General features: G+C 38.7%; 1 protein-coding gene across 1 annotated transcript in view; it reads right to left on the bottom strand.

Annotated features, from left to right (window-relative positions):
• LRP1B (LDL receptor related protein 1B) overlaps positions 1 to 22,835 on the bottom strand; it is a 1,653,255-nt gene that overhangs the window by 1,271,507 nt on the left and 358,913 nt on the right. The window contains exon 3 of the mRNA XM_075529151.1: positions 151 to 288. Within this exon, the coding sequence (XP_075385266.1) occupies positions 151 to 288 (138 nt within the window). The remainder of the gene's footprint in view (positions 1 to 150; positions 289 to 22,835) is intronic.

Below are 22,835 nucleotides of genomic sequence, written 5' to 3'. Positions count from 1 at the left end.
TACAACACAATAGGTGCAGTTTAGAAATGCTTGCTTGCTAATGACATATTTACAGTAGACCTGAAGGATGGGTTATAGGTTCTTTTCTGTCTTTCATTAAAACGTTGCAAAATTTAGTATGTGGATGCTTTCTTCAGCAGATGAACTCACCGCGGCAGTGCTCGCCCTCGTCATAGCCATCGGAGCAGTCTGAGAGGCCATTGCACAGCTGGGACAAATGCACACACTGGTCGGTCCCAGGGCAAGCGATGTGATTCAAGGGACACTTGAATTCTGTATCCTCTGGACCTAAAATGACACGGGATGGAATTGCACATGTTAGCTTTTTAGATACTAAATGAGTGCAGCGCAGTGAACTAAATACTACCACAAGGCAAAACAGCAACAATTACGACAACAAAACCACTGCTATGGAGTCAATTCCAACGGATATCAAGTGCAAATAAGGATTCTGGGATTTGCACGTATTCCCAGGAGCAGACAGTCTCATCCGTCTGCCAATGAGGGGCTGTAGGGTTTCAAGTATGAATTTGAGGTCAATGGCCTCATGCCTTATCCATAGCACTATTCTTCGTGACATGGGATTTAGGCTCTACGATCAAAAACATGTTTTAATGAGATTCACAGGGCTTTAAGGTATATTTTCAAATACTTCACTGAGGCACATTTTACATCATTAAAGTAGCATGCTATGCAAATGGTGGAGGGCCCTATTTTGTTCGCTGTCATTGTCCACCTTCTGAGGCTCTATGCGTTGGGTTAGGCAGACAAGCTGAATCTCAGTCTCCTCAACTTTGAAATGGGTGAAACAGAAACTTCTTGGCAGAATTCTTGTGAAAAATTCTAGCACAGCACCAAGTGATTTCCAGTTTTCTGCTGCTCTCCCAGTCCCCAACGCACTAGGACACATTGAATGCAACTGTGTACTACTGGGATGCGGGTTATTGCAAACGACCAGAATCTAGTTGTAAGCACACTAAGGTTTTAATCACAACGGTGTCAACATCTCTGGGAAACAGATTTATTTAATATCCCGCTCTTTAATTTTTGTTTTTTAATCGATAACATTTTACTTGCACCGTGCCTCCCATGAATTGTTGTGAAAGTCAAAATGTACTGAAAGGGAAGCTTTGAGCACTGTGGATGCAAGCTAAGATCAGGGCATACACATATACTAATCATGCAAATAAATGCAGCACAGCATTTGTTTATATCAGACTTGGTGCTCGATCATTGGGTCTAAGTTCTGCCCCCATCACTAAGTGATATCAGTGAATTATGAGTTATCTCTGTGCTTCAGTTTCCTAATGTTGTATGCGTGCTAAAAGGAGGATAGCTAAATCTCTTAGAACACTGCCTCGAAATTATTCAATATATATTTGCAGTTGCAATAAGTAAGTAGAGCCTGTTCTTAGAAGGTAAGTGAGCTGTCCTTCGGAAAACACCAATATCTTGTGACTTGATTGGCTGTGATAATCCCAGAAAGGCAGCAGGGTCAGCTGTGTGGTGGAGTGACATGTCTTGAAGTGGCTCTTCTAACGAGGACTCTAACTCCCACCCAAACGATTGGTCAGGACCGTGCAGAGAGAGTGCCTGAAACACGGATTGAAAGCACTGGTCAATGTTGGCTGCCATTCCTCTGGCCAAGTGAGAGCTCTCTCAGATGGAACAGAGAATTCTGAGACCTTCAAGGAAGAAGAGTCACCATCGGTGCACTTTGGAGAGCCCTCCCTGGGGGAAGGGGTGGAGGAGGCCAGCTACACCAAAACCAGAGGCTAAAACAAAGAAATCCTGAGAGAGAGGCATTGCTGTGATTTGGTGACCAGAAGGCAGCACAAAGGTTGGGCTTCCCACCCTATGGAAACCAGAGGCTGAGAGACTGAGGACCAGAGTGAGCAATCCTGGGCTACTGGCTGAGGAGAGTCCCTACTGTGGACAAAAGTTACACCCTCAGTGTATTCTGAACCCGGCTTGCAGTAGTCTATTATCTTCACTAAGATGCCTCTATAACCATAGGAATTGCCCATAAGTGTCTATGTGGTCATTACAGTGTATTAGAGAAGCCAGCAGGGAAGCAGAGTGCAGCGGGGTGGGAGGGAGAGGTGGTTGGTGTCAGAATAGCTAATGAAAGGTGGAGAGTGGAGGCGTTTCTGACCTCTCTCAGAAAACCAAACTCACTGCCATCAAGTCCATGCAGACACATAGCAACCACAGTGTGTTTCTGTGACTGTAACTATGTACAGGAGCCTGTTGCTCTCTACGGGTGGTTTTGAACTGCTGAGCATGCCAACTGCGGACTGCAGCCCAATGTGTAACCACTGCAGTCCCCCGCTGTCTTGAATTGTGGATATGGATTCTTCTCCCTAGTGCAGCCTGGGGAGGTCCAGAGCCCAGATGGGAAAGGTCAGAAACCTTACTTCCATTAGGTAGTTGTGGCAACACAATAGGAATGAAAAAGGCAGCCCAATAGATTCTAGAATATGCAAAATTATGAGAGATTCAGAAAATGAAAACATGATATAACTGGAAACCAATGAAAACCCAAACTATTACAAAAACATAAAAAAATCTGGAGTCTCCAAATGTGAAGTATGACTTTAATAAGCACCTTAATAGATATAAATGATAGGTAAATGCGATTTCAGTTTGAGGCTAAATTAGCTTTATCTCAATCTTCTGTGTTTGGGGGATATAAACATGTTTTTATGAAGCAGCCTCACTAACCGCAGGCCTGTCAGGAACAGGTTTCTGTATAGTTTTTCGTGGATATTTATACAATTAAAGCTACATAAGGCTATTCATTTTGTCAAACACCCATCACCCCAAATGCACAACTCACTTTACCGGAACATGCCTCTAATCTGAGTGTAACATTTTCTAAAAACATTTACAAATGCCCATGTAAATATGTACAAATGTGTTTACGCTGTATATATATATATATATATATATATATATATATATATATATATATATATATATGTGTGTGTGTGTGTGTGTGTGTGCTTAAGTGCATATGCAATTAAAGTATAAACACAGAAATTTAAATCTAAGTTACAGGTTGAAAGCTAGCAGAATACTTTTTACTGAAAGCAATTGAACCTTCCATTTGTAAAATGATCATAAATTAAAATCTTAAAAGAAAAGCTGTCAGATGAAAAACTACAGACTTCTAAAAAAAGTTATAAAAAATAACTTCATAAAACAACTGGCTGATTCCTAAAATGTTGAATGCATGCATCCTTGTATAGACATAAAAGTAACTTTTAAGTCCATCATACTTAGATCTTTCTATAAAAATAAACTATAGAGAGAACAGTTCATAAATCTAGGGTGTTTTGATTTTGATTAAACTCTCAACATTAATTACTAGTTCTTATGGAAAATCTGGGTTTTTAAAATTTTTATTGAGATGCACTTGTTTCAAATGAAAGTATGACTTCTCATTTTTTAAACTTGAAAGATATCTGATGACCATGAGACCAAACCCTACGACACTGGTGTGTTCATTCTGACTCAAAGTGTCCCTGGAGGGTGTTGCACAGCGTCCCTGTACCCTAATTGTTACCAAACGAAAAAGAAGGAAGATAAGTAAACACGGGCGGCTTCGTCCTTCTCCCGCTGCCATTGAGTGGATGCCGTTTCAGAGGATTTCTGAGGCTTTATAAATCTTTACAGGAGCTTTCTCCTGCAAAACGGCTGGTAAATTTTAACCACCAAGTCCAAAACTTATCATAGGCACAAAATGCACAGCTGGAGAAATGCTCATGATGAAACAATGACATACTTTCTAGAGGTAGCACGGTGTCGAAACAAAGGAGGAATTGGTTGGAGAAAACTAAAGGTTCATTAGCTTCTGTCATAAAACACCAGCTTGGAGTTCTTCATCACTGCATAGTTGATAACCAGCGGCATGGACTGTCATCGTTCCCTGGACTGTCCTTCCCAAATGTTCACAGTAGTGACTAGATCTATAATATGTACTGAGGAGATAGATCCCTGGTGCTCTAGTAGTCCTGCATTGAGCTGCGATCTGCAAGGTTGGCCGTTCTACTCTCGTGGAGGGCTACAGCTTCAGAAACTCACAGGGGTCATTCTATCCTGTGCTGTAGGGTCACCCTGAGTCAGCCTGAATTGCAGGGCAGGGAGCTGGGTGTTTGTTTTTCAGTTTGTGGATGTCATGCCAGACTTTAGCAATCAAAACCCAAGCAGAGGGGAGCACCATTTCAAAAATGTGCATGATCCACCAGCAGGGCAGTTCTCCTGAGAAGATGGACTGTCGTTTTCCTCTCTGGGAAAGGGGAACAGAAATGGAGATATTTGAGAAATTAAAAAATTCCTGTTGCCCATTCCGAAAAACCTCATAGACACCAGGCAACAATATAATCCTACATATTTAGTGTCTGGTTGCTTTGGGGGGGTGATTCACCAGTGGTTCCCGATGATCACCTTTATGGGCGTCATCTTTCTTTGGAACAGGGCACTATATGGATCTCTTCCATTTGTCAACTAGCTGTCTTCCAAATATCTTGGCATAGCTAGATGGCCAAGTGCTTCTATTGTTTCATCAGCTTTTTGAAACACTTCAACTGATATTCCATCCATTCCTGGAGCCTCGCTGGTGCCTCCTACTTTCAGTGCAGCTTGAACTTCTCCCACCAGCACCATTGGTTCTTGCTCGGATGTTAGTTCCTAAAACGGTGGACCATCAGTGAGCGCTTCTTGGTGTGGTGACACTGAGTATTCGCTCCATCTTCCTTTCATGCTTCCTGCATCATTCAATAGCTTGTCTATATAATGGTTCAGTATTGCATGAGGCTTGATTTTGTTCTTTTTAAGATATCCTGAGCATATGAAAAACATCCCCACCTCACAAGCCCGACTCCCTGGATTTGCTAATCTAATTTCTTGGGATGTACAAGCATTTTTAAAAAAAACCCTGAAATAATGGTTAATTAAAAAGGAAACTTTCATCGGAGGGTGGTTTAAGTTATATTAATACTTAAAGATAGCATGTGTATGCTTAATCCTGTATAAGCCTTACCCCATTGGTGAAAATACATCTCAATTTTTAGCCTAATGTATTTAAATTTTTTTCTAGAATATTTCAAAGCCATTCGTCTACATCTTTCCAATCATTAAATTATTTCTAAAACAAAGATCTTACTTTACTAAGAAAAAAAGTGGGAGAAGACCTCATCATAAATATTTTCTGATTAAAGATCATTGATATACTTTATATTATGGCGAGACGGAGACTTTTACCTTAGTGGCAGATAGGTCAAATTTCACCAACCATCATTATATCAGCATAACTGAAGACTATAATCTCTCTGATATCAGTAATTATCTCATATCCTGTTCCATGATACAAGCACCCAGTGCATTGTCCGACACAGAATAGATGCCCGTCAATTGAAGAAAGAGAGTTCATCTTTAGTCCTGGGCAATTTTCACTTCCATTTTACATGCTAATAGTAACTTGATCCCAAATTAATTTATCCTGAGGCCATGTTCTAAAAATACCTCTTTCATCCTATGCCTGTAATTATAAAAGTTCTTAATTACCGGTCAAAACAAGTTCATTTTCCCTGGCTGCATAACTGATATTTAATTAGGATTAGTTATAATTAATATTTACAACAGTAATAAGAAAACACCATTGCATTCAGTGTCATTTTTCTTTTAAATCTAAGAGCTAAAATCCAAGCTCCCTGCCATCAAGTCAATGTGGGCTTCAGGCTAATAGAAAATTCAGTCTCTCTCTTTGAGCTGCTAGTGGTCTTGAACTGCTGACCATGCCGCTCACAGCCCAATGCATAACCATTAAACCACCAGGACTCTCAAATACCAGCAGGGTTACCCCAAATAAACAGATTTCAACAACAGAGCTCCCAGACAAAGTACAGACAACAAAAAAGGAATAGGCTGTCCATTTTTGAGGAATTAGCCACTAGAAACCTTATGGATAGTTGACTGATAATCAGGTTAAAAAAAAGGTGTATAACAGTGTAGTTTCAACCAAAAGTCACTACAGCCATTCCTGTTGATGCTTACTCCAGTTGACGCTGTATTGTGCTTCAATGGCTGCATTTTGTTTTTTTCCCAGGAGCAGCTGTGGGGTTTGAACATCAAGGAATACTCTCCCTACATCTCGTCATAGGTTATTTTTAAATTTGTAGCTTTCACATATGTGATTCTGTGGATTTTTTCCTTTTTATTAACATATTTTAATGATTCCTGAAATTTGTGACAAATGGCTTAAATTATTAACTTTCCTAAAATTATTTAAAAACCTGTCTTAGCATTTTTGAGATTACATTATATGTGAAGATATATGACCTGCAATTAACCTGGCTAGAAGTGCTTCCCCTCTCCTAGCATTATTGCTTGGGTGGGGGCTGGTGGTGTTTCATTTGCTTATTGTTATCATTTGCTTGGTTTTTATTATTTTTAAATGATTTACACATAATTAAATCCTTTCATATAAATATTAGAGACACAACTACAGCTTTACTATTTTAAGGGCAATACAATAATTTCTGTACAGCTAAGTGTATAAAAAATTTGTGTTATATCATCAATGATAATTCATAATTGCAAAATGTGAGAAGCCAATATGCCTAAAGCAACATAAGCTACTTATAAAAACTAGAGAACATGCAAAGTACATTATTTACTCCATTTATTTTGGTAAAATTAAATACATAGTAGAAAGGCACTTAATATGAAAGATATATTTAAAATTGTCACAGCATTGGCTCAGATAATTACTTGACCAAGAAGGAAAACATTCCTAGACAGTGTTTCTTTCATTAGATCCAACTTTTAAATATTTATTTTATTATATGTATATATATATTTCATAAATAATGTTGGGGGCCTCTTAGAACTCTTCTAACAATCCATAAATTGATTGTATCAAGCACATTTGTACCCAACTTTTATTTTAAATCCAATTTATGTTTGCATTTGAGCTACTTTATCTGACCATGAACCCCAAACAAACAACTAAAAAACACCAAGTCATCTGCCGTTGAGTTGATAGCAAGCCAGGGGGACCCTGTGGAGAGAGGAGAGTTTCTCTGTAGGGTTTTTAAGACTGTAACTCTTTCAGGAGGAGGAAGCCTCAGCTTTCTCTGGCCGAACAACCAGTGGGTTTGAACTGCCACCTTCACAGATACCAGCTAACTTCTGCACCCCAGAACCAGGAGGAGGGGTTGCACTTAAATTTAAATAAAAAAAGACATTTTAAAAAGAATTTAAATAGGATTGGTATAAGTTTCACCTGTGATATTAAACAATAGTTATTTATATAAGTTGCTAATCTATGCGATAATGCTTGAAGATGTAGGAATGTGAATAATAATGTCTAAAATATATATGTGCATTCAATCTAAAAATAACTCACTCAAATTAAATGAATTCCCTATGAAATAGGTTCCAGAAATAGGCGCATTTGCATACTTCAAATCCATGTGAAGATCCAAGAACTGGAAGTGTTATGAATGTGACTGACAGGGTCCAGTTGCGCTACCATTGGACCAGCGCTGACCTCTGCCCTGTTCAGAGGCCCGAGGGAGGGATACTTTGCAGCTTTGGTAACTTATTCCAGGACTTAAAATGTTTTCTCAGTAGGCTTCACTTTGTAGGGTTTTCAGTGTTAAACAGAAGCAAACCCTTGCAACTAACATGTAGGGTGTGTGTGTTCAGTGCATGGAAAGCAGTTCTGGACACCAAAAGACACTTGTGCTATATTTCAAGCAAATAGGCTCTGATCAAAGTCAGTAATATGAATACTATTAAAGTATGAATAAATGATGGCTAGTTAAGTCGTTTACTGTAGACTTCTGATTCATATCCCCAAATAACACTTAGTTAAAATAGAAAGTCCCATAGTCCAAAGTCTACACATGGGTGTGTAATTGTGATGGCAACTTTATAATATACCAAGTGAGTTTTATGTGTTTAATAGGCTACCATCATTTGAAACCAAAATATATATGTTAATTAATGTCATTCTTCTAAAAAATAATGACTTTTAGAATTATAGAAAAATAGATTCAGAGCATTTTATGTATCTAGGCAAACTATTGTGGTCATTGATTACAGTTTTACAAATAATACATTTATTATCTCAAGAACTGACTTCTCTGAGCACTCATTTTAAGAGCAAATATATCAGAAATCACCCTTTGATAAGTGGTTATCATCACAGTATTGTCACTAATTAAAAACAGCGCTAATGAAGGCAACTCACAGCTTGAGAGATTTAAAAGAAAATCAGTGTATTTTAAAAGTTATTTTATATGCCAAATTATTCCTCCCCATGCATCTCTTCTTTCCATGTTCCTGAATTACCAATGCATCCCACACATTCCGTCACTATGTTCAGAAATTATCTTTCCTCTCTCTTCTTCTTAGTTAAAATATCTGTAATCTTGTGTGCTTTAATTACTTCAGTTTTTAGATTTTAGCTAGAGAACTTGATAAACTACGTGTTACTTTTCACAGGTAATATATTTGTATAATAACAGGAATCATATGGAAAGAATCAATCATTTAGAGTGAATTCTGATACGACACACAAATGATAGTTATTTTTGTTTGAAAGAAAGAAAGCAATGACTGACAAATCCTGTTTGCATTTAAAAATATTAATATTTAAAGTTAGCCTCAACCCTCTCTGACTTTTTCACAGAATGAGCAAGTCTTCAGTAGAAGAAGCAAAACTAGGTATCATTTTATCATCAAGAAGCAAAAGCAATCTTTGTTTTATGAATCTTCTGAGGAACAATCCAGATGAATGGATAAACAAGAGATTGTATATCCAACCCATGGAGTGTGAGCCAAAAGGAGAAATGAAGTTCTGATACATGCAATGACATATATGCTCATTGAACACATTATAGGAATGAAATGGAGAAGATGCAAAGGCATTTATTCCTAGTTAGTAGGGGTTTGGAAGGGGAAATGGAGAGGTATCATTTTATTTAGAGTGATGAACATTATTCAGAAATGGATATTGATGACGGTTGCACATTACTGAAAATGTAATTAATATTACTGAGTTGTACACTTAAATGGTTAAAATGTTAAATATTAGTATATATGCACATTTGTATACATTTACCACCACACTAAATTTCACAATAAAACAAATCTGTCAGGAAGATAACTGCTCAATTCACACATAAAATAACTAATAAAACAGGATATAAAATTCCATTTGAGAATGTAACAGAATGGAAGGCAAGATTTTCATTTCTAAAATCAATGAATTTTACTTACCTCTAGGGGCTCACTCAGCCTATTGTAACCATGGGACAGTACCCGATTACCACGCTGAAGCAAAGGGTGGGAGCTTGCCCAATTAGGAGGAGAGATGGATTTCTGGGAAGAAGCATGTAAAAGGACTGATTTCTGACATGAAATGACCCGCCAGAATGAGATTGTCCCACACATCTTCCAGAGAAAAGGGGTCTCCCAGCTACACAGTGATGGTGAAGGGGAGCAGCCAGAGGGCACACTCTAATGACTGGACAGCAAAAGCCATTCAATCTTTGATTCTCCAAGCAGGTTAGTGATTACACTTGAGCACACGGATAGCATTGCTATGGGCTACTCTTAAAAATGGAAAATGTCCTTTGTAAGAAATTAATGAAATAAGATCATTTATCCAGTCTATTATTCTATAGGCTAAAGAGAGTTTGCGTGAAGTTATCTAGGTAAGGTCTAAATACTAAGATTAATCTCACGTGGTTAGTGTAAGGAAATATTATAATGGGGTGTTTCTCAAGCTCTAAGAGCCAAAGGGCTTTTCAATACATAAGTGATTGAGAGGCACTGTATAATTTCCTTTAAGTAACTGATCCGACAATTTCTTAGTAAATATAGAAGGAAGCAGAACCTTTGAACCCAATGTTCCTGTGACGCCTGTAAATATAAATGAGGAAACCTACCTGAGGATATACTGATGACAAGCAGCATTATTTATCAAATTAATTCTTTGCAACAAATTTATAGATCATAAGAATAACAATCTACAAAGATTATAGAACAAGTTTTTAATTTTTATTTTGAATGACTAGTACTCACTATGATATATATATCATATAAAACTCCACTAATTTTATATATCTATATATCTATATATCTATACCTATACCTATACCTATACCTATACCTATACCTATACCTATATCTATATCTATATCTATATCTATATCAATATCTATATCTATATCTATATCTATATCTATATCTATCTATATATATATATATAATTAGTGGCGTTTTCTCCCTGATTTTACTAGTAGATTTCCAAGAAAAAAGAATATAGTGGTTAGAGTTCCCCCTTTCAGTTTCCAAAGAGGTAACTCTTTAGGGAGCAGAAAGCTTCTTGAGGTAACTCATTAGGGAGCAGAAAGCTTTTTGAATCTCCCCAAGAGCTGCTGGTAGATTTGAACAGCTGACCTTGACGTTATGTCACCTGGGCACTTTGAAATACCATCCATTTGAAGAAAAAGAGGAAAAATGAACAGAAATGTTGTTTGGAATGTGTGGATTTATATCTTGAATCTCCTCATCACATTGTTAAAATGAATTCTATGCAATAACACAAATAATCAATTGTTTGAAAGATCGCAGGAATGATGTCACAATGAGAGGAATAGGTGAAGTTAATGTATTTCACTGGAACAAATATGTTGTGAGAAATGGGTGTTTTTATATAAACAACTATTCTTCAGAGGAAAATAAAATCTTTAAAAGTCTAATTCGGATGGTGCAAACAGTCTTAATGATAACGTTCTTAATTATAACAGCCCTCCATCATTGATGAATATGCATGAGGTAGCTTCAAAAAGTTCATGGACAAGGAAAGGAGAATATAATGCGATCTTTCCCCACATCTTAAAGTCTCCCTCAAACATTATCTATATTAGCCCAGAAGTGAAATGTTGTTGATGGAAAATGTTCTTTAAAATTTTACTTTCTTGGCATTCGAAATAGTGTTAACTCCAAAAATGATTTTATGAGACATTCTTAATGGAAACAAGCTGTTCTTTATCACATCCTGTAAATGTAATCTTTCATTAATGGGGAAATTGCTGTCTATTATGTTCCAGGATTGGTGGTAGCACAACTTATGAAGCCTTTAAAGAACATTCTGAATCGGGTCTTAGCGTTGAAATCGTGTGGATTCGGAAATGGAAGGCTACACCACGGAAAACTCCTACTTCGTGGTCAGAAAATGAGACCGCTACTATTTGGCCTGAGATCTCTTAGTCTTCAAACCCTGATTTCTTTTCCATTACATTTTTTTCAGGTATGCTCTCAATATTTTTTCTGACAAAAATATAAAGAGAGCAACACAACCTACTCCTATATCCCTGTATGGAAGCCTTGGAGACCCCGTGGCTTCGTGGGTTGTAAAATGCACAGCTAACTGCAAGGTCGGCAATTCAACACTGCCAAGTGCTTGATTGGACACAGGTGAGGCTCTCTACCTCCATACAAAGCTGAAGCCTCAGAGACCCACAAGGGCATTTCTATTCTTCTTAAAGGAGATATGGTGAGTGAGTGTAGGGGTGGGGGGTTGAGTGGCATGGGGGATTATGTTCATGGGGCTATGCCCCACAAGGTCAGCAGTTTAAACCCACCAGCAGTTCCACAGGAGAAAGATGAAACTGTTTGCTCCCACAAAGATTGACAAAGCCCTGGGAACGTAATATAGGGTAGACTGAGTCAAAATCAATTGACTATGAGAGTGGGTGGGGCGGGGAGGGGACTTGCCTATCTCTCTGATTTCATTTGTAAAATGATTACAAAGACATCTTAACAAGGCGGCGGAGAAAAGCATATTGACAGAGAAGCTATTTAAGGTAATGCTTACACAGCTTTTATAGTCAAGCCAAAACCACATGTGTGACAAAGTGATGAAATGCACATTAGTTTCTACAACAGATCTTAAAAAGGCACCTTGAGGGGAACACGTTTGGTATCATCAGCCCTTTCCAGGGGTGTAATAACCCAGAAAGACAGACCAGGCTCTGGCAGGGCAGTGAGACTTGCAGCTGCAGGTAGGTTGTGGGGCAGATAGGTGGAAGGGCACCAAGGCAGGATCTAATGTTTCTCATTTGCCTATGAATGAGCATGGAACTAGTTGCTCCCAGCATTCCAGAAAGGTCCTCGTTAACAAATGATTATGAATCTGAATGGAAGTTTCAATGTTTAATCAACCAGTGCAGCTATGTCATGTATACCAGCTATATTAAAAAATTAATTTCAAATTCACTGCCTTCTATGTGAAACAGAATCATAGGGACCCGTCCCACTGGGTTCCTGAGACTATAATTCTTTCTGAGCATAGAAAGCCCTGTCTCTTTCCCGCTGAGCTGCTGGCGGTTTCAAACTACTGACTTGCTAATCACAGCCCAATGCGTAAATTTTATATCACAAGACCTCTGCTGTATATGGGGATAAAGAAAAAATGTTACTACAAAACCAGAGACACTTTTATTCAGTAAAATTATCAAAATCAGATCTACTGCTTCTCCACACGCCTGTCACATAAATCTGAAGACTTCTGAAGTGGTGTTCCCATCTAACTCCTCCCTTGAACATTTTCCACTCCTCTCTGTACACCACCTCAGAAATGTCGCTTTGAGGACCTTGAGGGACTCAATCATATGTTAAATATTCTTTTATTTTAAGGAGCAAAAGTAAGTCTGGAGGAGAAATGTCCGCAAGGTAGAATGGAAGGAGAGCTCCTTATGCAATCCTCCGATGACAACTGTGTTAGCCACAGAGAGTTAGCAGGTGCAACCTCATGAGGGAAAACCTGTCTCTGCACACAGCCCTAGATTGTTTTTCTCACCAAGATAACTGGGATTGTCTTGAAGAAACTCTATCAAAATTACCCTATGGGCTCTGAACACTCTGCAATTGATTGAACTGAGCCGCCCGACCTCCTTGAAAGTCAGGGTTTTGACTGAGCCTTGAGTTTAGGGTCAAACTCAATTAAAATTAGTTCCATAAAAGTTACTTATTTCTTCAGTCTTTGAGGCCGATGGTCTCTCTGATCATCTCCGAAGTCTTCCAAGAAATTCTGAAAGCCCCTGACCCATCTAAATATGTTGTAGGCAGCATTCCCATAAATTTCCTGCAATGCTTTAATTATTAAGGACAGTGTCCACTTGAGTTTTGTTAAATTTTTGTATTAACCTGACATTATTTTTCCCCTCATGTAATAGGAAAAAAATCTCATTTTTGAAGGCACTTTAATAAAACTGAGATAAACCTGTGACTGAGATAATTTGTGTGTAGACTTCCACTAATTGTAGAACCACATTGAAACGTGTTTTTCGTGGAGTAAAACGACGGGTGCATAAACTGGAATCCCAGGAGCCATACTTTTTGACTCACCCTTCTCTCGGTCATGCTTAGAGGTAATCTCATTGTCTCGGTCCAGCAAATTCTAACTAGAAACATGATTCCCAAATGTTTCACTGTGATGACTGAATAATTGGCATCACAGAGTTTTCCTCAGAAAGCGAGGTCAAATGAGCCTGCATCTTAAATGGTCAACCAACTGAATTATAGCAAACGACCCTTCCTTTTACCACTTAATCAGTCGATCAGAAAGTGTTCGTTTCCTTTTAAATGGGGCATCTCTGTGTTTGAGCAGGAGGTCAGTCCACAAGTTAATTGCGACCTTTTCCCTGATGAAGTCCTGCTACTTCTGTAGCTTGGCGCTACCTAGATGCCTGGTTAGCTTGGCAGATTGTAAACCAGCATGAAAGATGCCAATGTTGCACGTTCATATACCATATGGTATCATTATCTGTCCTTTTGTTCCTCAGTCATAGCTCTTACCTCCTCCCATCTGCCACCCAGATATCCCCTCATGGTAGAATGGACACAGGCAAGTCAGCATCTTTGTGGCTCTACAAAAGGCTGAGAGCAAGAACCGATGCTATGTATCAGTCAATTGTGAAGCCCGTTTAGCTTTAGCCAGGCTTGAGTCTGAGTTCAATGTGCCAACACGAAACGCTCAGCCAGATTCTCCCTGAGAGGCCCTCCAAGGGCTCCCCGACTCCTCTGAGTGTGCTCCTAGAATGGTTTCAGACCATTGAACAGCACCTTGGCTGCCGTTAGGTGAACAATTAACCAACTGCTAAATAAACAGTATTTGGTGAAAAGTGAATCAACAAAAGAGGTTTAGCTGTTCTCATGGAAATAATCTACTTGCAACGGTTAATGACACAAAAGTTTCATCATGTGATGGTTTCATTCCCAGTTTAGTACACAGGCAACTTTACATGGAGCAACGGGGGAGCTGAGAACGTCATAAAAACCAGGTTGAAACACAGGCACACTAACACTACTTGATAGTGTTGAAGAACAGCTTGAAGAAATCTCATAAACTAGAGGTATTTGGAATTTAGAAATTCACGACAAATATTAAAAATTCAAATAATGTATAAATGGCCATACCCTCCTATCAATTTATTCGGTGCAGGAAGAAATACTAAACAATAACAACATTTTTTTTCTTATTACCCAGTTTAAGTTTTAAGAAAGAGATGAAAAATAAATGAAAGTTATCCATCAAGAGAAGACACCAGGTATGCCATTGTATTTCCCTCATTTAATCTTTTTGAAAGCTCCAAATGTGGTCGACTTTAAACCAGACTTTTGTCCTATAGTAAATACTCCTGTAGCAAGAATCCAGGGGGTCATACTCTGTAGCAAGAATCCAGGGGGTCATACTCTGTAGCAAGAATCCAGGGGGTCATACTCTGTAGCAAGAATCCAGGGGGTCATACTCTGTAGCAAGAATCCAGGGGGTCATACTCTGTAGCAAGAATCCAGGGGATCATACTCTGTAGCAAGAATCCAGGGGGTCATACTCCAATCACCTCATCCAACAACTCATTTGTTCAGTGATTTTTGCAAAGAACTACTGATTTATTTTCATTCCATTGCCCTCTCTGAACCTTCATGATAATAAGCCGGATGGGGGTGAGGAGGGTTTGGCAGAGATAGGCAGACGGACCTAACACACGAGAAGACAGGTAGAGCAACGTCAACAGAAATGCGCAGAATGTAAAATCAGACATCATAAACAGTTTATATCTGGTCCTATATTCATAGCATAGCTTTTGACATTGGTACTTCCCATAGGAGTTTGTTCAAACGGGAACATTTCAAGAAAGTACAACACTTGTTCTCCTTTTATTTTAGTTTCAGTGATTGTTTGGTTTACTCTATAAGTCAATTTTAAACAATTCATTTGTCAGCTCAATATTTCAATTACATGGAATCCTAATGAAAATTCTTAGAAATAGACCTTTGTGAGCTGAGCATGCACATACACACACATACATGTGATAATTTGGTGAAACAAAACATTATTCGCTCAACGGAAAAAAAAAACTTGTAAACTTTGGTTAAACATACAAATGTTTTCTGGAGCATTTTACGTTCGGATCCACTTGTAGTGTCCCTGAGGAGTCGGGACGGTGCAGATGTCAGGTGCACGACCACTACCAGGAAGATCCACAGTTTGAATTCACCGATTGCTCCTCCCACAAAAGATGGGGCAATCTTCTTGCGTAAGCATGCCACGCCTTGCGATTGCACAGCTCATTTTGAAGGGGACTTAACATGTGGTGGGGCTGGAGGGAACGTTCTCAAATTGGTAGGATAATGATCGCACAGTTCTCCTTGATATGATTGAACTATTGAAATGCGTGCTATGTAAATTATGTGTCAAGAACACTGTTAAAAAACAAAACAAGACTCCTCTCTTGGAAATCCTATGGAGCGAGCTGTTCTGTCCCATGGGGCTGCTATGACTGAGGACTGATTCTGCAGCAATGGGGTTTTGTGTTACCACTGAGGTTTCTTATTAGATGAAGTGGATTAATGACCACAGTTAAGATAAAGCACCACGTGATTTTAGATAGAGAAACCCGTATCATTTCCTTAAAGATACCTCATTAATATGGGAGATTGTCAAAGAAAGCAGGTGGCATATAGCTGCATGCTGTTTAGAAATAAGAAACATCTAGAAGCCTTCCTAAATGTAAATATGAAAGCTTCCTTAAACAGAAAATCTTTCAATTACCCTTTGGTATTTTATGCTGAGGGCCATGTTGTTATTAAAATATTTCTTTGATTTAAAATATTTCTTTGATTTCAACATATTTTATTATTTTACTATGATGATCAGATTTTCATGGATTATATTGCTCATGACCATTTCCCCACATGGTATTAGCCTTTGGCCAGTGTCAAATTTGAAGTATATCCCAAATCAGGGCTAGTCAACTTTTAGTGGATATATGAATTCTCTGAGGATGTTTCAATATATATATTGCTTAAGTAGACCTTCAATATGACTAGCGTTTCGCAAGCTGTGGGGATTCCAGAGCAGGGAGTGCTCGGACCATACTTTGAAAAACAAAACTCTACAACCTCCTAAAAATACATTTTAAACCCTGCGTACCTTTCCTATAAATGTAAAAGTGTTGTTTCTAAATAAATGGTACATGTAGTTTCATTCAACCACAAACCGATCATATTGCCACTCAGAGGAGACACAAGCATGCAATTGGAAGTTTTTATGAATATTAATATATTGGTGTGCTTCTGGGGGCCTGGGCTTCTGAGTCAGTTCAGAATCATAGCAACCTGGAATGCACAAAAGGATGCAGCACTGCCTGGCCCTCGCCGTCCTCACAGTGGTGGGGGCTTTGAGTACTACCGCAGCCGCTGTGTCAATCATCTCATCAGCTCCACAAATGTTCATTTGTAGCCAAATCTAAAAGATTTTGTCCTTAGAAAAGCAAATAGCTTTATAATTTTGGAAATGTTATGCTGCTATTCCACAGGATCTTATATTGTCAAAGAAGAAATGCAGAGAGGACAAAAAGTCATAAGTCCTGGGGAAGGAGAACCAGATATAAATGCTGTGAAATTATGCAAGAAATTCAGGCTTTCTGTTATTGTTTTTAGAAAGCGAGAATTGATGGCGCGAAAGCACAAATGAAGAACTGATCATATGATGTCAGATAGAACTGACACTTGGTTAAAATTGTATTTGTGACTTTTGAATTTAACACATATGGTAAGTCAAGGATGAACAATCTTAACAGCTGTGAGTCAGAACTTTGTGACCTGAGAAAAACTAAAATTCGAAGCTGAACATCAATTTTTAGCTTATTCTCTCTCTCTCTCTCTCTCTCTCTCTCTCTCTCTCTATATATATATATATATATATATATATATATATACCTTCACCCATTTTCCTTCAGTTTAGTACCTCAATTTCCTGTTTTAAAGTTTTAAAATTCACTTCTGGAAAATGAAATGAATATTTCTACATGTCTTAGTTTCTTACTCTGATGCAACTTCTTTGTGTCTTCTCATACCTATGATAACAAACACGTGTGTGTGCAAAACAATACTTTCTTCAAATGTTAATTAAGTTGTCAAAGGTCCCTGCCTAAAGTCTCTACTGTCAACCTGGTATCCTAATTGAGAGAAATAAAATAACAGCATAACTCATGAAGAAAGTACAGCTTTTGTTGCTGTTGTTTGTTCCTGAAGCACAGACCAGTGCGGAGAAGTGGGGTCAGACCAGGATAATGAAGAAGACAAAACAAACTACAAAGGGAGCACTTCAGGCGGTGTCCTGCTTGGCTCTTCCTCTTTACTATCCCCTAAGCATGAAAAGCTATAAAACTACGTAAAGTAGTGAATAGGTATTGGCTGGCTTAAGCTATAGGGTGAATCAATTCTCCTCTCAGAAAGTGGAAGGAAGGATGGGCAGCCTGCCTCAGAAAGAGCCCTGCTGAGGTAGCTGGGCTCCTGTGGGAAGAGGCTTCCCGCTCGCTTACAGCATTCCAGTCTTGGAAACCAAAGGGCATTTTTTCAGGGTTCTGTAGGCTTGTTATAAATCAGAATCGACTCCTGGCAGTTATTTTGGTTGTTGTGGTGATTCTTAAGAAAGAACAACTCTTCCTACCTTGAGCATGATATGCCTAATATTTGTGGTGCGCTTCCTGGGGAGCGGCAGTGCTCTAAGGCCTGGAGCCTTGCTAACTGATCCATTAGTAACCCTTCACCAGCCTTTGGAACCCACTCCATAGCCCCGTTTGACAGGTGGGACAGCAGAGGAAGAGTGTTTAAATATGTTGCCCCAAATCAAAGGAGTCAAAATCAAGCACATTGGTCCCATACAATTTAGGAGGTAAATTCATTCCAAATTTCAAAGAAATGTTTCAAAGAGTCAAAGGACCTAATATAGCAGTAAAGCGAAACATGAAACTACTCAAGGCTTATGTCCATATCTAAGTATTTTAATTTCCAAAGCACTTCTAGAAAGGACGGTAACATTTGCTAGCATAGCACATACCACCGGAATTGTGCCCAAACAAGCATCTCTGTGCAAGATTAGTAGCTGATGCTTCAATCTCATAAAGTACCAAAAACTCGCCGCATAACTTCTGACCCTACATAAAATCCTTACTAAATGGATTGGATTTTTAAGAAGGAATGATGGGACACCAGATACTTCTGTTTTATTAGAACATTTTTTTCTATTCAATGAACACTTCAATGTGCAATGATTTAGCAACTGTTCTGCGCTTCTCTCTGGAATAGCACAGGCCACTTTGTTGGCTAAGGTTCTGAGCGATAGAGTTCCATTGGCTATCACTCTGAATCTGCTGTGTTTATATGTTGGATGTGTCGTTCAGGTCACTGTCATTTTGAGATATACATTTTCTTGCAAGTGTCCTACCTGATAAAATAACTGTTCACAGTGGTATCTCTTTGTGGAATTAACTATCTATTAAGCCATCAGTGGAACTGCTGGGAAAAGCAAATTTTATATGAGATCCAGTCTCCTCAAAATGATACCCTTCTCGCCTCTACTCTTCCAGCTGGCGCTTGGAGCGACTATATAATGATCCATGTTCTTCTGTCATGCCAAGGAGAACATGATGTAAGAAATTACCTTGCGAAACCACACCTGCACGAACCAATCCCCACAGGTGTGTGGTTGATATCTGCTGCAGACATTCGCTATCAACACCACTACAGGAGTATTTCTTTTATAAATGCCCCTAACGTACAACAAAATCTTCTATGAAGTTGCAATTGGCTTAGGCAGGCAGACGCCAGCTCTCCCTCTGTTCCATGCAGCCTGTGATTTCCTCAGGTCCTGCTCTATGGGGCATTTAGAGATTCTACTTCAGAAATGTATTTTCACATGACGCCCTGTTCTGCGCTACTTTCAGAAAGTAGGAAAAAAATGATATGCCTAACATTTATTGTGTTTTCCATTCATCAGACATTATCCTGAGTCCTTGAGGGTTAATGACTCATTAACCTTCATACCACTGAATGAGTACATAAATTAGTCCCATTTTACATGTGAGAAAAGAGAGGTAGAAGATTTACGCATTTTGTCCAAAGTCACAACCTTCATGATGTGGAGTTCGGATGCCAACCCAAGCATTTGACTTCCATGCCCACACCACTCCCCACTGTGATCGCCAGCCTAAGATGTTAATAGAGTAAGATACCTTTCTTCTTATAATATGGATCTCTTTTATGTATTTACAGTGGCCCAGTTTATTTTTCTCAACTTGATATTCCAAATATGACTTCTAGGATTGTTTCTGTTTTTCATAATTCCATCCTCATTCAAAATGCCCTTAGTATTGCCATGGAGAGGGGTCTGGTTTGGGCCGACGACTTAACCATGCTGTTCAACATGTTCAAATTCATCTCAGCTGCTGAGGCATGTTGTTGTCACGCTTGGTAAAGGAAATGGGCAGGCAAAAAGAGAAAGACTCTCCATGAGTTGGATTGGCACTTGGCTGCAACAATGGCCTCAAACACAACAATTGTGAGTGTGGTGCAGACCAAGCAGTGATGCCTTCTGGTTGATATGAGCTGAATCCAAGTAGACAGCACCTAACAATCACACCAACATATTCAATGGTATGAATATCAAAACTGACTCCATGGGTCACATAATATAAATTGTAGATAATGACGCTCAAGATCACATTCTATTTCTGAACTCTGAGAGGTGAGGCCACAATACATTACATGTGAAAACTGTAAAATATATACCAGAGTCCTTTCATGCGGCTTTCATTGATTCTAGTTTATTCTTAGAGGGCTACAGTATAATGAAGTCATTTTAGGCCTTGGAGTTAAGGCCCTATGAGAACTAATTGTAGGAGCAAAGCTACAACTTTTGTTATTGTGGCGGAAGTTGTAGTCTGGGTGACATGAAAAGATTTTCTGCAATGCTACTGTTGAAACTAGTGGTAGGCCAAGCTACATAAACAAAGCTACACTGTAATTAACAACATATCGAGCATATTTATGATGTAGTCATAGCAAAGAATTATACATAATATAGAGTGAAATGACAAAGATTTTGACTGTAACGGAAGGTTATCATTTTTCAGGGTTCTAGATGAGTAGATACAGTTGTGGCCATTGTAGTTGTTGACAGGAGAGTTCCATGTGTACACAAAGCAAAACAAAACCGGATCCTGCACGGCATAATTGTTGTTATGCTTCTACACATTGTAGCAGTCACTGTGTCAATCCATCTCATCAAGCGTTGCTTCCTTTCTCACTGCCCTTCTACCTTAGCAAGTATGGTATGCTTTTCCGGGACTCGTCCCTTCACCAGCTTCAGATCTAAGGAGCCTTCTGCCTGGATTTCTCTTCCAAAGTCGGTCTGTTGGTTCTTTGAATCACCCCTGCCACTTTCAATATTCTTCGCAGGAACCATAATCCAAGCACGTGAATTCTTCTTCAGTCTTCCTTATTCAAAGTCTGACCTGCACATGCAAATGAGGTGCTTGAAAATACTCTGGCCTGGGTCAGGCACACCTTCGTCCTTAAAGTGACCCCTTTGCTGTTCAACGCATCAAAGAAATCTTGAGCAACTGATTTACTCAATATAGTACATCGTTTGATCTCTTTACTGTAGCTTCCATGATCATTGGCTGTATATCCAAGCAAGATAAAATCCTTGACAATTTTAATTTTTTCTTCATTTATTAGGATATTATCATATTTGTCCAGCCGTGAGGCTTTTGGTCTTCTTTCCACTGAGTTGTATTCCATACTGTGGGCTGCAATCCTTGAGCTCCACCAACAAGGCCTTCATGTTCTCCATATTTGCACCAAGCAAGGTTGTGTCCTCTGCATATCTAAGGCTGTTAATGGACTTCTTCCAATCCCAATGCCATAATTTTCTTCATATAGGTCAGCTTCTCTGATTATTTGCTCAGTATAAAGATTGAACAAGTATGGCTAAAGGATGCAAACCCGATGCACACTTTGCCTGATTTGAAAACATTCATATTCCCTTGTTCTGTTAGAATGACTGTCGTTTGACCCGTGTACAGGTTCCTCAGGAGCACAATGAAGTATCCCTTAATTCCCATTTTCTCAGCCTTATCAATAGTTGGTTATTATTCACACAGTTGAATTCCTTTGCACAAGCAATAAAACCCAGGTAAATAGATCCTCTGCTTTGAGCCAAGGTCTATCCAACGTCAGCAATGACAGCCTTTGTTCCAAGTCCTCTTCTGAATCTGGTCTGTATTTCTGGAAGCTCCCTGTCAATGTAGCCCTGCAATAGCTACTGGATGATCTTCAGCAAAATTTTACTTTCATGTGGCATTAATTATATTGTTCTATTATATGAGTATTTTGTTTGATCATGTTTCTTTGGAATGGGCACAATACGGATCTCTTCCATTTGGTTGGTCAGATACTTGTCTTCCGAATTTCTTGGCATAGACAAGTGAGTGCTTCCAGTGCTTCATCGGCCTGTTTAAATGTTTTCATTGCTATTCCATCAATTGCTGATGGTGTGACTTGCCTAGTCCATCCAGTGCCGCTTGGACATCTTCCATTACCACTGGTTCTTCATATTTTGTTTCCTCTTGATATGGTTGAATGTTGATTAGTCCTGCTTCAATAGTGACTGTGTATTTCATCTTAACATTCATCTGTGTATAACATCTTAACACTTATGAGTTCTACAATATGAATGAGTTCCTTCTTATACTGGTATTCCTTTCAGTAACACATAGAACAGGAAGAATTACACATATCAAATAATATAAGAAAGAGACAGAGAGACAGAGAGTATTTGAGTGATTAGACAATCTTTATCATGATGAATATTTGGAAAGAAACAAAATAAAAAACACTTTATTATAGCTCAGTGTATTTAGGCATGTCTTACCTCAAAATACTTTCCTCCAGGTATACAAAGGAATATATTAGATCTTCCTTTACATTGGGCGAGGCCCATTGACTAAAAACACTCCCTTGGAAATAGTTTAAGGTATTGGAATTCTCTCCACTTCAAACAGTGTCTAATTAATAATAGTCCAATTAAATAACACATCCCAAGGAAGAATATTATGCAATGAAAATATTATGTTTTATGCAAATCTATTAATCTGTAGATTAATTCCTCAGGGGCTACCAACTAATTGAGCAACTTTTGAAAAATTAATCAATTTATTTAGAGTGTTGTGGTATTTAAAGATTATAAGTTCCTCAAGGGGAGGAACAATGTCTTAATCCTTTTTTAGCACCAGTGCCTAACACAGGGATAAAAACCACTAGGCACACATGGCATACGGATTATTGGAATTAGCAAATGCATCAAGTACATCATTATTTGGTAGATAGTTTACAACTCTTGCTGGCAGTTAGATCCCACTAAATGTAGAGCATAAAGTTACTCTTGACATTGGCTCAATAAAATG

Source organism: Tenrec ecaudatus, chromosome 13, assembly GCF_050624435.1.
Source record: "Tenrec ecaudatus isolate mTenEca1 chromosome 13, mTenEca1.hap1, whole genome shotgun sequence".
NCBI classification, from domain to species: Eukaryota; Metazoa; Chordata; class Mammalia; order Afrosoricida; family Tenrecidae; genus Tenrec; species Tenrec ecaudatus.
This window is presented reverse-complemented; position numbering and strand designations above follow the sequence as displayed.